Source organism: Triticum aestivum, chromosome 4A, assembly GCF_018294505.1.
Source record: "Triticum aestivum cultivar Chinese Spring chromosome 4A, IWGSC CS RefSeq v2.1, whole genome shotgun sequence".
NCBI lineage: Eukaryota > Viridiplantae > Streptophyta > Magnoliopsida > Poales > Poaceae > Triticum > Triticum aestivum.
Window position 1 is genome coordinate 612,226,468 of NC_057803.1, and position 12,421 is coordinate 612,238,888.

Below are 12,421 nucleotides of genomic sequence, written 5' to 3' on the forward strand. Positions count from 1 at the left end.
CTTTGATTTGAAGAAGTGCCAAAAATTGGACCCCAACAAACAAATCGGCCGCCAATTTATTAGGGTTGCTAAGGCCCTGTTTGGTGCAGCTTTTATCAACGAATTCCTCTGCCACGCAGCAGAATCTGAACCAAAGGGTGAACCCAGCAAAGTTCGATTCCAGAAATCCGCTGCCAAAATCTGAACCAAAAATAGAAACAGCCCAAGGCGTGCTTTCCAAAATCTGATTCCGCTGCGGGCCAAAATCTAAAAAAGTTGTATCAGCTGATTTGCCAAATGACCTACATCTTTTTCACATCAGATTTTTCACAGCTGTTTTTCCACAGTAGATTTTTCACAGCTGCTTTTAGAAATCCACAGCCAGAGCCTAAGAACGTTGGCACCAAACCAAGCAAGCTCTAACATTCAAAATGTAGAGGCTTCACGCGGCTTGTGAGCCAAATTCAACTGAATTCCTTGGAAGCAACTCAAACTCACATGGCCATCGTTGAGCATGGTTCACGCCATCCCAGCCGTCCACGTGTCCTGTCGTGCGCCTCACTGGTGTCGGCCGCCGCTGATCCGTCGCAGTCAAGCCAATGATCCACACCTTTCCTGCCACCGGCCGCCAACCCCACCCAAACCACCTATATATCCGCCCCCCTCCCCGCGCCACCAACCCAGCCCACCTCGCCGCCGCTCCAGATCTGCCTCCGCCGCACCGGCTCGCCGCCGTCGCTCCCTCCCCCTCCCTCTCGATCTCAGTCTCCAGGAGAGGCATGATGGCATTGCCTCGCGCGGCCTGCCTGGTTCTCCTCCTCGTGGTGGTGGCGGCGCCGGTGCTCTGCGCCGCGCAGAGCCCCATCTCGCAGCCGCCGTCGTCCGGCGCGCCCACCGCGTCCCCGCTCTTCCGCCCCGACGCCGACTCCGATGGCGGCGACAATGGATCCGCTGCGTCCCCCTCCCTGCCCCCTGCGAGCTCCCCTGGCGAGGACAAGGCGGCGGCGGCGTCCCCTCCCGCGCCCACCGACACGTCCCCGCTCCCGTCTCCCACCGAGGCCCCCTCCTCCGCCGCGCACTCGCCGGCCCCGGCGCCGTCGTCGTCCCTGCACTCCGCCGCCGCGCCGGCCCCTGCTCCTGCCGCCGACAAGGAAGGCGACGACGACGACGATTACAGGAAGAAGAAGGTGAAGGCCCCGGCGCCCGCCCCGGCCGCGATGGAGGTGAAGGCCGGCACGGCCGGCGCCGACGAGCAGCGGGCGGTGGACGCGGAGAGGCGGGACGGGGAGGGCGAGATGAACGGCGGGAAGAAGGCGGGCGTGGTGGTGGGCGTGTTCTCGGCGGCGGCGGTGCTGTGCCTGGCCGCCGTGGTGTACCGGAAGCGGCAGGCCAACATCCGGCGGTCCAGGTACGCCGACTACTCGGCGCGGCTCGAGCTCGTCTGACCGGCGACCGCTACCGTCCGTCCGTCCGAGCGCTACCGCGTATGGTATGGAGATCGACGACTGGAGATGCAATCCTGGCTCTGAGATCTGTGGGTCGACGTGCCACACACATACAGCGTTGTTTTGATCCGTGTTAATTAGGTTCACGCATGGTGTCCATTCTTGGGGCTCGGAGACTATTACATAATATTCTTTGATTAGTGGGAGGTTGAGATCGAGGAGAGCAATAACATTGGGTCGAGGAAGAGAAGATTATACTTGGAGTTTTTCTCTCTTTTGTACACTACATACAGAGATGCATTACATTATATGTATTTTGACCATTTGTCACTGGTACAAATACCTACACTAGTTGAGTAAACAAATATAAGAGCTCTTATAGTATCCAAAACGTTATTATATTATGAGACGGAGGGAGTACATTGCATTCTTGTTGTCACTGGGGTGGCTTGCATGAACAAAGAGGTAGCCTTCAGATCCAAAATTTGGGCAGATGGGGTCTCCATCTATCTGTCTGCGTCGTTGCTGAGATCTACTCCAGCTGGGGACAGACTTGAATTACAAACAACATGGTTTTCTTTCCCGTTGTTTATTTTCTTGGTGTCTGTCGGTTGCCTCTCTCTCGGAGTTGAGCTTCTTCTCTGAATCTGAATGGGCCTAGTCGTCAAAGTGCAACGCGTCGTCTTTTGATGCTCTTGTTTTGACCCTGCATTTCTACTCAAAGCGGTCGAGCTGTGACTAGTGCTTGTTTTGGCTACAGAAAGAGTGGCCAAAACACCTACAGACCGCGTTGCATTGCATGGACCGTTCTGAATTACTTGTTGCAAGAATGAATGTATCTAGATGTATTTTAGTTTTTTTTTTCTTTTTTTTAAAGGGAGATGTATTTTAGTTCTAGATACATCCATTTCTGCATCAATCAAATGTTTGACCGTGAGCTGTTTGTTGACTGTACTGCCAACCCAACATTCAGGTTCGGCTCAGGGACGACCGAATTTCTACTCACGGGAAAGTGACAAGTGTATGCGGACAGGCACCTTAATTTATTTGATATACTCCTGGAGACTCTGGCTGTTGCGCGGCGTCGGCGTCGGACGGCAGGCGTGCTCGGGGCAGGCCGGGCATCGAGGCTACTACATGACTCTCTTTCTTCATTTATTGCTTGCCACATCATCTATTTTATCTAAATATGTGTGATGTTACTACCTCTGTTACTCTCATTGTGGGTAGTCTTATACATTATAGAACAAAGGAAGTAGCACATCTCATCCAGCATCTTCTCGTGTTGATTCTAATATAGGTGGTTTCCACCCCGAGTGAAATTTCAGACATTGCGTACATAACGACGTTATCAATTGCCTTCTGGGTCCAAAATATCACAGCCATTATGCCGACATGCTTAACAAAAAATCAGACTTGTTTCGAATTATCATAACATATTTTTTTCAGCCACCCCCCTTACCTCCCCGGCGTGTGGAAACACAGTGAAACTCGACGTTTTCGGAAACCGAAATTAGGAACCACAATTCTGACAAAGGCACTCAGGGGAATTTCAGTAGATTTCCTCATGAGACCAGAAAGTGTTCCATCGATTCGGCTGCATCAATTCCGGCTCTGGGTTGGGTCGAAATCAACGGAATGAGTGATGCCAAAAGGCCGCACATCTGTATATATGGATCAGGTGGATGTGGTGCTGCCAAGTGCACGCCTGCCTTAAATCACACACAATTTTTTGGTCCAACACCTAGTGGTTCGTATCATAGAGAAATAGTAATTCTTAACTGATCGATGTTGCATCTGACCATTGGAGTACTTCACGTGACAACGTTTGGCTTGCAGCTGGTACGGATTATTAAAGGAAAACTGCAGCTCGACTAAAAAACCTACAGCTTGAGGCAAAAAAAAAAAATCGTAACTAGGAGTAGCACCTACGCCGCATTCATCCAATCGTTGACTCTTTCTTGGCCCGACTGACAGGAACTCCAGAATAAAACGGTTATTAGAAGGGTTGGGCGCACTTTGATGAACTGCTAGTGTTGTTGGATTTTCATAAATTTTCTACAACCCGTGTGTCAAAACATAATGTGTATTAGTTTTTCGAAAAGTCGGATCTCTTTAAATTTGACCAAATTTGTAGAGAAATATATTAAATCGGTATCAGTAGATTCGTCATAGAATGATTTTTCATATTTTATTTATTTAGTATTGTGGATGTCGGTGTTCTTGGCTATAAACTTTGTCAAACTTAAAGAAATTTCACTTTTTAAAAACTATTGCGCCTTATATTTTGAAACTGGGGGAGATTTGATTTGGCGAGTGGAGGAGGTGATGCAGTGTGTTTTTATTTACTCCCTCTATAAAAAAATATAAGAGCATTTAGATCTCTTATATTTGTTTACGGAGGGAGTATTTATTTAGAATGTGGTGTTTTGGTGGGGCCTTCGCGGTGTGATTCTGTGTTATCTGCTAAACAACCCTTACTTATGTAGGCTAAATTTCTACGTCGGTGGATGCATTTTTATTATATTGGTGTTACATTATCACATATTGGCATTTCCTTTTTCTAGGTGGTGAGTGGGTGCGCAGACTGATATGTTTTTATAGGTCGGTTGTTGTCGATTGATTTGAAAATTGTTGACCTGGTCAAACATGAACCAAATGCAAAATCGAATATCTGCATTGAATGAGAGAGCTCCAAAATTAGGAAGCATAATTAATTAAAATAATTGTTGGTGTTACTATATCACATATTGACGTTTCTTTTTTCTAGGTGATGATAGGGTGCATGGGGCTGCTATGTTTTTATAGGTCGGTTGCTGTCAATTGATGAAAAACATTGATCCGATCAAAATCATGAACCAAATTCAAAGCTGAATACCTCTAAAATTAGGGAGTATATTGAACTAAAAGAAATTGAATGAGAGAACTTCTCAAAAAAAATTATTGACCTGGTCAAAATCGAGTCACCAATTCCATATTGAAGACCTCAATTGATTATGAGGCCTTAAAAACTAGGGAGCATAGTGCATTTACTTGAAGGGTTAGGCACGCTTTGCTGCACCGTTCGTGTTGTTGTTTTTTAAATAATCACTATGTTTCAAAATATAAGGTGTATTCCTTTTTTGGAAAGTAAAACCTTTTAAATTAGATCAAATTTGTAGAGAAATATATCAAAGTCCGTAATATCAAATCGGTATTTTTAGATTCATCATGGAATGAATTTCCCCATACTTATTTTGTTTATATTTTGGATGTCTATATTTTTACTATGAAATTGATCAAGGTTAAAGAAATTTGATTTTTCAAAAAAATAATACCCCTTATATTTTGGAACTGATGGAATATTTAGTTTGGTGGGTGGGGGAGATGATAGAGTGTGTTTTCTTTTTATTTATAATGCGGTGATTTGGTGGCCCTTTCGTGGAGTGATTCCGTGATCTACTAACCAACCTATTATTATGTTGGGAATTTTTTGTGTCAATATGGTTGCATGTACTATATTGGTGCTACAATATCACATGATGGTTCTTCTTTTTCTAGGTGGTGGCAGGGTGCGCAGGATTGATGTTTTTATAGGCCAGTTGTTGCTGATTGATTTAAAAATTCGTTGGCTTGGTCAAAATCGTAAACCAAATCCAAAATTAAATACCTAAATTGAAAGAAAGAGCTCAAAATTAGGGAACATAATGAATTAGAAAATTTGAATGGGAGAGCTTGCAAAATTATCGAGTCGGTCAAAATGGGATGACCCAATTCTAAATTGAATACCTTAATTAATTGTGAGGCCGTAAAATTTGGAAGCATAGTGTATAGTATAAAAGAATTGAAGGAGAGAGCTTTGAGAAATTGTTGAACCAGTCAAAATCGGGTGACCCAATTCTAATTGGAGATCTCATTTGAATGTGGGCTCTTTAAAAATAGGGAGCTTAGTGTTATAGAGGACTAGAAGGATTGGGCGCACTTTGTTGCATCATTGGTGTTGCTAGGTGTCAATAATTTTTCTACTCCCTTTGTTTCAAAATATAAGATGTACTCTTTGAATAATCAAACCTCCATAAGTTTGACCAAAATTGTATAGAAATATATCAATATCCATAATATTAAATTGGTGCCATTTGATTCATTACGAAATGAATTTCCATATTTTATTTATTTAGTATTGAGGATGTGGATGTTTTGTCTGTCGGTTGATTTAAAAAATCATTGACCTAGTTAAAATTGTGAACCAAATCCAAAATTGAATGCCTCGACCAAGTGAGGGACCTCCAAAATTAGGAAGTTAGTGGATTAAATGAATTAAACGAGAGAGCTCCTTGATAAAAAATATTGTTGACCCAATCAAAATCGGGTGACCCAATTCTACATTCAGGACCACAATTGACTGTGGGTACTCTAAAATTAGATAGCATAGTGTATTTATAGTTAGATGTCATCGAATTCGTAATTGTCACCAAATCCCTCCCTTCCAATTTATGTACACCTAATATGAGAAGGAAAAAATTAGTAATTATGAAAAAAGCAAAAATAAACTTTACTTAAAATAAACTTAACCTTCTATTGTCCTCGTATAAAAAGTTTCACGAAGGAAAAAAACCATCAACTTCTGGATAAAAAAACAAAATTTCAGTGACAAAATATGTGGATAGTAATTTGTATGTGGTGTTGATTTTGTTCTTTTTCACCCAGAATACCATGAAATTTATTCCTTGGCCAAACTGTTTATACAAGCACAACAAAAGGTCAACTTCATTTAAGAAAAAGTTTTGGATTTTTTTGTAGTTACTTATTTATATATAGGGTGTATATACATCGAAGAGCCAAACGTGTTTGTCCCTAATACATCTACATATATAAATATATTTTTGAAATATGAGTTAGAGAAGGTCACACTAGCGCCATTACAAATAAAATTAACTCCGCTAACCATATTTGTCTAGTTAAGTTAGGATTAGCTAGGCTCCGTCCCCTACCGCCACCTCATCTTAGGGGCAAGGGACGGAGCTCTCAGATCTGGTGTTATCTTCTATTCCAGTCGTTGTAGCATGCAGATTTGGTTTGGGCCAGCAGGCTTCATGCGACCACCCCTCCCTCGGTAGTGTCTTGAAGAACGGTGGCCCCACATCGACCCCAACTCCGGTGGCGGCCTCGAGCTCACGGCCACAAGATCTGGTGTCGCCATGGCCGAAAACCACGGCTGTGTGGTGGCTTCGACGACATCGACGCGAATTTACGTCAGGTTAACCCCTATCTGAATGGTCGTGATCCAGCTTGGGCCAATGAACACTTCTAGACTGAAACTCAGGAGAAAATCTACAATGAGGTGTTTGTGTTACGAAAGAACAAATTTGTGAAGAAGCACACGATCGGCGTTGCACACATGAGGGCAAAGCTGGAGTATTTTGGTGAGGCTCTGGCAATCTGTGAGCAGTTTGGTCTGTTTCCTCTTATGAAGTTTAACTGTGACTTTGATGACACTTTGGTAGCTTAGATCCTTCACTAGTGCAGAACCGGGCAATAGCACCGGTTCGTAAGGCCCTTTAGTGCCGGTTTGGTAACCGATGCTAAAGTGTAGGCACTAAAGGTGAAGGAGATATGCCCTAGAGGCAATAATAAAGTTATTATTTATTTCCTTATTTCATGATAAATGTTTATTATTCATGCTAGAATTGTATTAACCGGAAACATAATACTTGTATGAATACATAGACAAACTAAACGTCACTAGTATGCCTCTACTTGACTAGCTCGTTGATCGAAGATGGTTATGTTTCCTAACCATAGACATGTGTTGTCATTTGATTAACGAGATCACATCATTAGGAGAATGATGTGATTGACATGACCCATTTCGTTAGCTTAGCATCCGATCGTTTAGTATGTTGCTATTGCTTTCTTCATGACTTATACATGTTTCTATGACTATGAGATTATGCAACTCCCGTTTGCCGGAGGAACACTTTGTGTGCTACCAAACGTCACAACGTAACTGGGTGATTATAAAGGAGCTCTACAGGTGTCTCCAAAGGTACATGTTGGGTTGGCGTATTTTGAGATTAAGATTTGTCACTACGATTGTCGGAGAGGTATCTCTGGGCCCTCTCGGTAATGCACATCACATAAGCCTTGCAAGCATTACAACTAATGAGTTAGTTGCAAGATGATGTATTACGAAATGAGTAAAGAGACTTGCCGGTAACGAGATTGAACTAGGTATTGAGATACCGACGATCGAATCTCGGGCAAGTAACATACCGATGACAAAGGGAACAACGCATGTTGTTATGCGGTCTAACCGATAAAGATCTTCGTAGAATATGTGGGAGCCAATATGAGCATCCAGGTTCCGCTATTGGATATTGACCGGAGACGTGTCTCGGTCATGTCTACATAGTTCTCGAACCCATAGGGTCCGCACGCTTAAGGTTTTGATGACAGTTATATTATGAGTTTATGCATTTTGATGTACCGAAGTTTGTTCGGAGTCCCGGATGTGATCACGGACATGGCGAGAAGTCTCGAAATGGTCGAGACATAAAGAGTGATATATTTGAAGCCTATATTTGGATATCAGAAGTGTTCCCGGTGAAATCGGGATTTTACCGGAGTACCGGGAGGTTACCGGAACCCCCCGGGAGGTATATGGGCCTTAGTGGGCTTTAGTGGAAGAGAGGAGAGGTGGCCAGGGCTGGGCCGCGCGCCCCTCCCCCCTAGTCCGAATAGGACAAGGAGAGGGGGGCGGCGCCCCCCCCCCCTTCCTTCTCTCTCTCCTCTTTCCCCCTCCCGAATCCTATTCCAACTAGGAAAGGGGGGAATCCTACTCCCGGTGGGAGTAGGACTCCTCCTGGCGCGCCCTCCTCCTGGCCGGCCGCACCTTCCCCTGCTCCTTTATATACGGGGGCAGGGGGCACCCCTAGACACACAAGTTGATCCACGTGATCATATTCTTAGCCGTGTGCGGTGCCCCCTTCCACCATAATCCTCGATAATATTGTAGTGGTGCTTAGGCGAAGCCCTACGACGGTAGTACATCAAGATCGTCACCACACCGTCGTGCTGACGGAACTCTTCCCCGACACTTTGCTGGATCGGAGTCCGGGGATCGTCATCGAGCTGAACGTGTGCTAGAACTCGGAGGTGCCATAGTTTCGGTGCTTGATCGGTCGGGCCCTGAAGACGTACGACTACATCAACCGCGTCGTGCTAACGCTTCCGCTATCGGTCTACAAGGGTACGTAGATCACACTCTCCCCTCTCGTTGCTATGCATCACCATGATCTTGCGTGTGCGTAGGAAATTTTTTGAAATTACTACGTTCCCCAACAGTGGCATCCGAGCCTAGGTTTTATGTGTTGATGTTATATGCACGAGTAGAACACAAGTGAGTTGTGGGCGATATAAGTCATACTGCTTACCAGCATGTCATACTTTGGTTCGGCGGTATTGTTGGACGAAGCGGCCCGGACCGACATTACGCGTACGCTTACGCGAGACCGGTTCTCCCGACGTGCTTTGCACAAAGGTGGCTAGCGGGTGACAGTTTCTCCAACTTTAGTTGAACCGAGTGTGGCTACGCCCGGTCCTTGCGAAGGTTAAAATAGCACCAACTTGACAAACTATCATTGTGGTTTTGATGCGTAGGTAAGATTGGTTCTTGCTTAAGCCCGTAGCAGCCACGTAAAACTTGCAACAACAAAGTAGAGGACGTCTAACTTGCTTTTGCACAGCATGTTGTGATGTGATATGGTCAAGACATGATGCTAAATTTTATTGTATGAGATGATCATGTTTTGTAACCGAGTTATCGGCAACTGGCAGGAGCCATATGGTTGTCGCTTTATTGTATGCAATGCAATCGCGCTGTAATGCTTTACTTTATCACTAAGCGGTAGCGATAGTCGTGGAAGCATAAGATTGGCGAGACGACAACGATGCTACGATGGAGATCAAGGTGTCGCGCCGGTGACGATGGTGATCATGATGGTGCTTCGAAGATGGAGATCACAAGCCCAAGATGATGATGGCCATATCATATCACTTATATTGATTGCATGTGATGTTTATCTTTTATGCATCTTATCTTGCTTTGATTGACGGTAGCATTATAAGATGATCTCTCACTAATTATCAAGAAGTGTTCTCCCTGAGTATGCACCGTTGTGAAAGTTCTTCGTGCTGAGACACCACGTGATGATCGGGTGTGATAGGCTCTACATTCAAATACAACGGGTGCAAAACAGTTGCACACGCGGAATACTCAGGTTATACTTGACGAGCCAAGCATATACAGATATGGCCTCGGAACACGAAGACCTCATATAGTAGATATGATCAATATAGTGATGTTCACCAATGAAACTACTCCATCTCACGTGATGATCGGACATGGTTTAGTTGATTTGGATCATGTGATCACTTAGAGGATTAGAGGGATGTCTATCTAAGTGGGAGTTCTTAAGTAATATGATTAATTGAACTTTAATTTATCATGAACTTAGTCCTGGTAGTATTAGCATATCTGTGTTGTAGATCAATAGCTCGCGTTGTTGCTTTCATATGTTTATTTTGATATGTTCCTAGAGAAAATTGTGTTGAAAGATGTTAGTAGCAATGATGCGGATTGGATATGTAATCTGAGGTTTATCCTCATTGCTGCACAGAAGAATTATATCCTTGATGCACCGCTAGGTGACAGACCTATTACAGGAGCAGATGCAGACGTTATGAACGTTTGGCTAGCTCAATATGATGACTACTTGATAGTTTAGTGCACCATGCTTAACGGCTTAGAATTGGGACTTCAAAGACGTTTTGAACATCATGGACCATATGAGATGTTCCAGCAGTTGAAGTTAATATTTCAAGCAAATACCCGAGTTGAGAGATATGAAGTCTCCAACAAGTTCTATAGCTAAAAGATGGGGGAGAATCGCTCAACTAGTGAGCATGTGCTCAGATTGTCTGGGTACTACAATCGCTTGAATCAAGTGGGAGTTAATCTTCCAGATAAGATAGTGATTGAAAGAATTCTCTAGTCACCATCACCAAGTTAGTAGAACTTCGTGATGAACTATAGTATGCAAGGGATGAAGAAAATGACTCCCAAGCTTTTCACGATGATGAAATTGATGAAGGTAGAAATCAAGAAAGAGCATCAAGTGTTGATGGTTGACAAGATCATTAGTTTCAAGAAAAGGGCAAAGGAAAAAAGGGGAACTTCAAGAAGAACAGCAAGTAAGTTGCTGCTCAAGTGAAGAAGCCCAAGTCTGGTCCTAAGCCTGAGACTAAGTGCTTCTACTGCAAAGGGACTGGTCACTGGAAGCGGAACTACCCCAAGTGATTGGCGGATAAGAAGGATGGCAAAGTGAACATAAGTATATTTGATATACATGTTATTGATGTGTACTTTACTAGTGTTTATAGCAACCCCTAAGTATGTGATACTAGTTCAATTGCTAAGATTAGTAACTCGAAATGGGAGTTGCAGAATAAACAGAGACTAGTTAAGGGTGAAGTGACAATGTGTGTTGGAAGTGGTTCCAAGATTGATATGATCATCATCGCACACTCCCTATACTTTCGGGATTAGTGTTGAACCTAAATAAGTGTTATTTGGTGTTTGCGTTGAGCATGAATATGATTTGATCATGTTTATTGTAATACGGTTATTCATTTAAGTAAGAGAATAAATTGTTGTTCTGTTTACATGAATAAAACCTTATATGGTTACACACCCAATGAAAATAGTTCGTTGGATCTCGATCGTAGTGATACACATATTCATAATATTGAAACCAAAAGATGCAAAGTTAATAATGATAGTGCAACTTATTTGTGGCACTGCCGTTTAGGTCATATTGGTGTAAAGCGCATGAAGAAACTCCATGATGATGGGCTTTTGGAATCACTTGATTATGAATCAGTTGATGCTTGCGAGCCATGCCTCATGGGCAAGATGACTAAGCTCCGTTCTCCGGAACAATGGATCGAGCAACAGATTTGTTGGAAATCATACATACTGATGTATGTGGTCCGATGAATATTGAGACTCACGGCAGGTATCATTATTTTCTGATCTTCACAAATGATTTGAACAGATATGAGTATATCTACTTGATGAAACACAAGTCTGAAACATTTAAAAAGTTCAAAGAATTTCAGAGTGAAGTGGAGAATCATCGTAACAAAAAAAAAGTTTCTACGATATGATCGCAGAAGTAAAATCTTTGAGTTACGAGTTTGGCCTTCAGTTAAAAACAATGTGAAATAGTTTCACTACTCACGCCACCTCGAACACCACAATGTAATGGTGTGTCCGAACGTCGTAATTGTACTTTATTAGATATGGTGCAATCTATGATGTTTCTTACCGATTTACCACTATAGTTTTGGGGTTATGCATTAGAGACAGCTACATTCACATTAAATAGGGCACCATCTAAATCCGTTGAGACGACACCGTATGAACTATGGTTTGGCAAGAAACCTAAGCTGTCATTTCTTAAAGTTTGAGGTTGCAATGCTTATGTGAAAAGGTTTCAACCTGATAAGCTCAAACCCAAATCGAAGAAGTGCATCTTCATAGGATACCCAAAAGAAAATGTTGGGTACACCTTCTATCACAGATCCGAAGGCAAGATATTCATTGCTGAGAATGGATCCTTTCTAGAGAAGGAGTTTCTCTCGAAAGAAGTGAGTGGGAGGAAAGTAGAACTTGATGAGGTAACTGTACCTGCTCCCTTATTGGAAAGTAGTTCATCACAGAAATATGTTCCTGTGACTACTACACCAATTAGTGAGGAAGCTAATGATGATGATCATGTAACTTCAGATCAAGTTACTACCGAACCTCGTAGGTAAACCAGAGTGAGATCTGCACCAGAGTGGTACGGTAATCCTGTTCTGGAGGTCATGTTACTTGACCATGACGAACCTACGAACTATGAGGAAGCGATGATGAGCCCAGATTCCACAAAATGGTTTAAGGCCATGAAATCTGA

General features: G+C 43.3%; 1 protein-coding gene across 1 annotated transcript; it reads left to right on the forward strand.

The window, feature by feature from the left end:
• Positions 1–650: 650 nt before the first annotated feature.
• On the forward strand, positions 651–1,808 carry LOC123082595 (mucin-1). The gene has a single exon (XM_044504895.1). The coding sequence runs from the start codon at positions 759–761 to the stop codon at positions 1,422–1,424; it is 666 nt and encodes a 221-aa protein (XP_044360830.1). The 5' UTR covers positions 651–758; the 3' UTR covers positions 1,425–1,808.
• The last annotated feature ends 10,613 nt before the right edge of the window (positions 1,809–12,421 follow it).